This window comes from Primulina eburnea, chromosome 12 (genome assembly GCF_022965805.1).
Source record: "Primulina eburnea isolate SZY01 chromosome 12, ASM2296580v1, whole genome shotgun sequence".
Classification (NCBI taxonomy): domain Eukaryota; kingdom Viridiplantae; phylum Streptophyta; class Magnoliopsida; order Lamiales; family Gesneriaceae; genus Primulina; species Primulina eburnea.
Window position 1 is genome coordinate 27,349,284 of NC_133112.1, and position 1,194 is coordinate 27,350,477.

Below are 1,194 nucleotides of genomic sequence, written 5' to 3' on the forward strand. Positions count from 1 at the left end.
ACTTTGCCAATTTATTTGATTACTAGGTGGTATGTTGTTATTTCTTGTGGTGTAAGGAATGATTGTTGACTAACTTAGCAACTATTATAAATATCTAGACTATTAACCCTATAAATTCATAATTTTGTGCATTTATTAGTTAATAAGTTTTTTTTTCAGATTATTGTAATTTATGGAAGGATCTATCTTGAGGGTGTAGCCATGAATGCTCTATTAGATTTGGAGCTACACATTCTTTTATTCTTGAATCTTTTGTGAGCCGTATGAGGGTCACACCCAAGAAGTTGCATTTGGGATTTAGAGTTATGGTACCTTCGGGTGAGGAGATATTGTCATCTAGCGTAGTTCGAGGTGTAGAGATCAATATGCATGGCTATTCTATTCGAGCAGATCTTATTGTACTTACTATGCCTGAGTTCGACATTATCTTGGGTATGGATTTGTTTGCAGCAAATGGAGCTTCGATCGACTTCCGTCGAAGGACCGTATCTTTTAATCTAGTGAACGGGGAGTCTTTCTTATTTGAGGTAGCTCGGAGCAGTGTTGTGTCACGCATTATCTCTTGCTTGCGCGCGAGGAAGTTGATGATTAAGGGATGTAAAGTTTATCTAGCTAGTGTTATCTCAATTCCAGACACTGCCAGTCGGTCTATTGAGGAGGTGGAGATAGTTAGAGAATTCCCTGATATTTTTCCTAACGATGTGACTGGCGTTCCACCAGCGAGAGAGGTGGAGTTTTCTATCGAGTTGATGTCGGGTACCATGCCAATTTCTAAGGCTCCTTATCTTCTTGCACCTATGGAGATGAAATATTTGAAAGATCATGTTCAGATTTGTTAGAGAAGGTTTTTATTCGTCCGAGTTCATCTCCATGGGACATGCCAGTTCTCTTTGTGAAGAAGAATGATGGTAGTCTGAGACTCTGTATTGATTACTGAAAGTTGAACCAAGTGACCGTGAAGAACAAGTATCTGTTGCGGAGGATCGAAGACCTGTTTGACTAGTTACAATGAGCTTCGATGTTCTCGAAGATAGATTTTCGTTCCGGTTATCATCAGTTTAAAGTCAAAGAAGCGGATATTCATAAGACGGCCTTCAAAATTTGTTATGGACACTACGAATTTCTTACGATGCCATTTGGGCTGATAAATGCCCCCATCGATTTTCATGGATCTCATTAATCGTGTTTTTCAGC

At 39.2% G+C, this 1,194-nt stretch overlaps 1 protein-coding gene across 1 annotated transcript; it reads left to right on the forward strand.

Annotated features, from left to right (window-relative positions):
* The first annotated feature begins 305 nt into the window (after positions 1 to 305).
* Positions 306 to 839, forward strand: LOC140806737 (uncharacterized). The gene has a single exon (XM_073163277.1). It carries the CDS (start codon positions 306 to 308, stop codon positions 837 to 839), a length of 534 nt encoding a protein of 177 aa, XP_073019378.1.
* The last annotated feature ends 355 nt before the right edge of the window (positions 840 to 1,194 follow it).

Bases quoted from the DNA above. Each gene is read 5' to 3' on its own strand.
- LOC140806737 (XM_073163277.1), top strand. From the start codon at position 306: ATGGTACCTTCGGGTGAGGAGATATTGTCATCTAGCGTAGTTCGAGGT.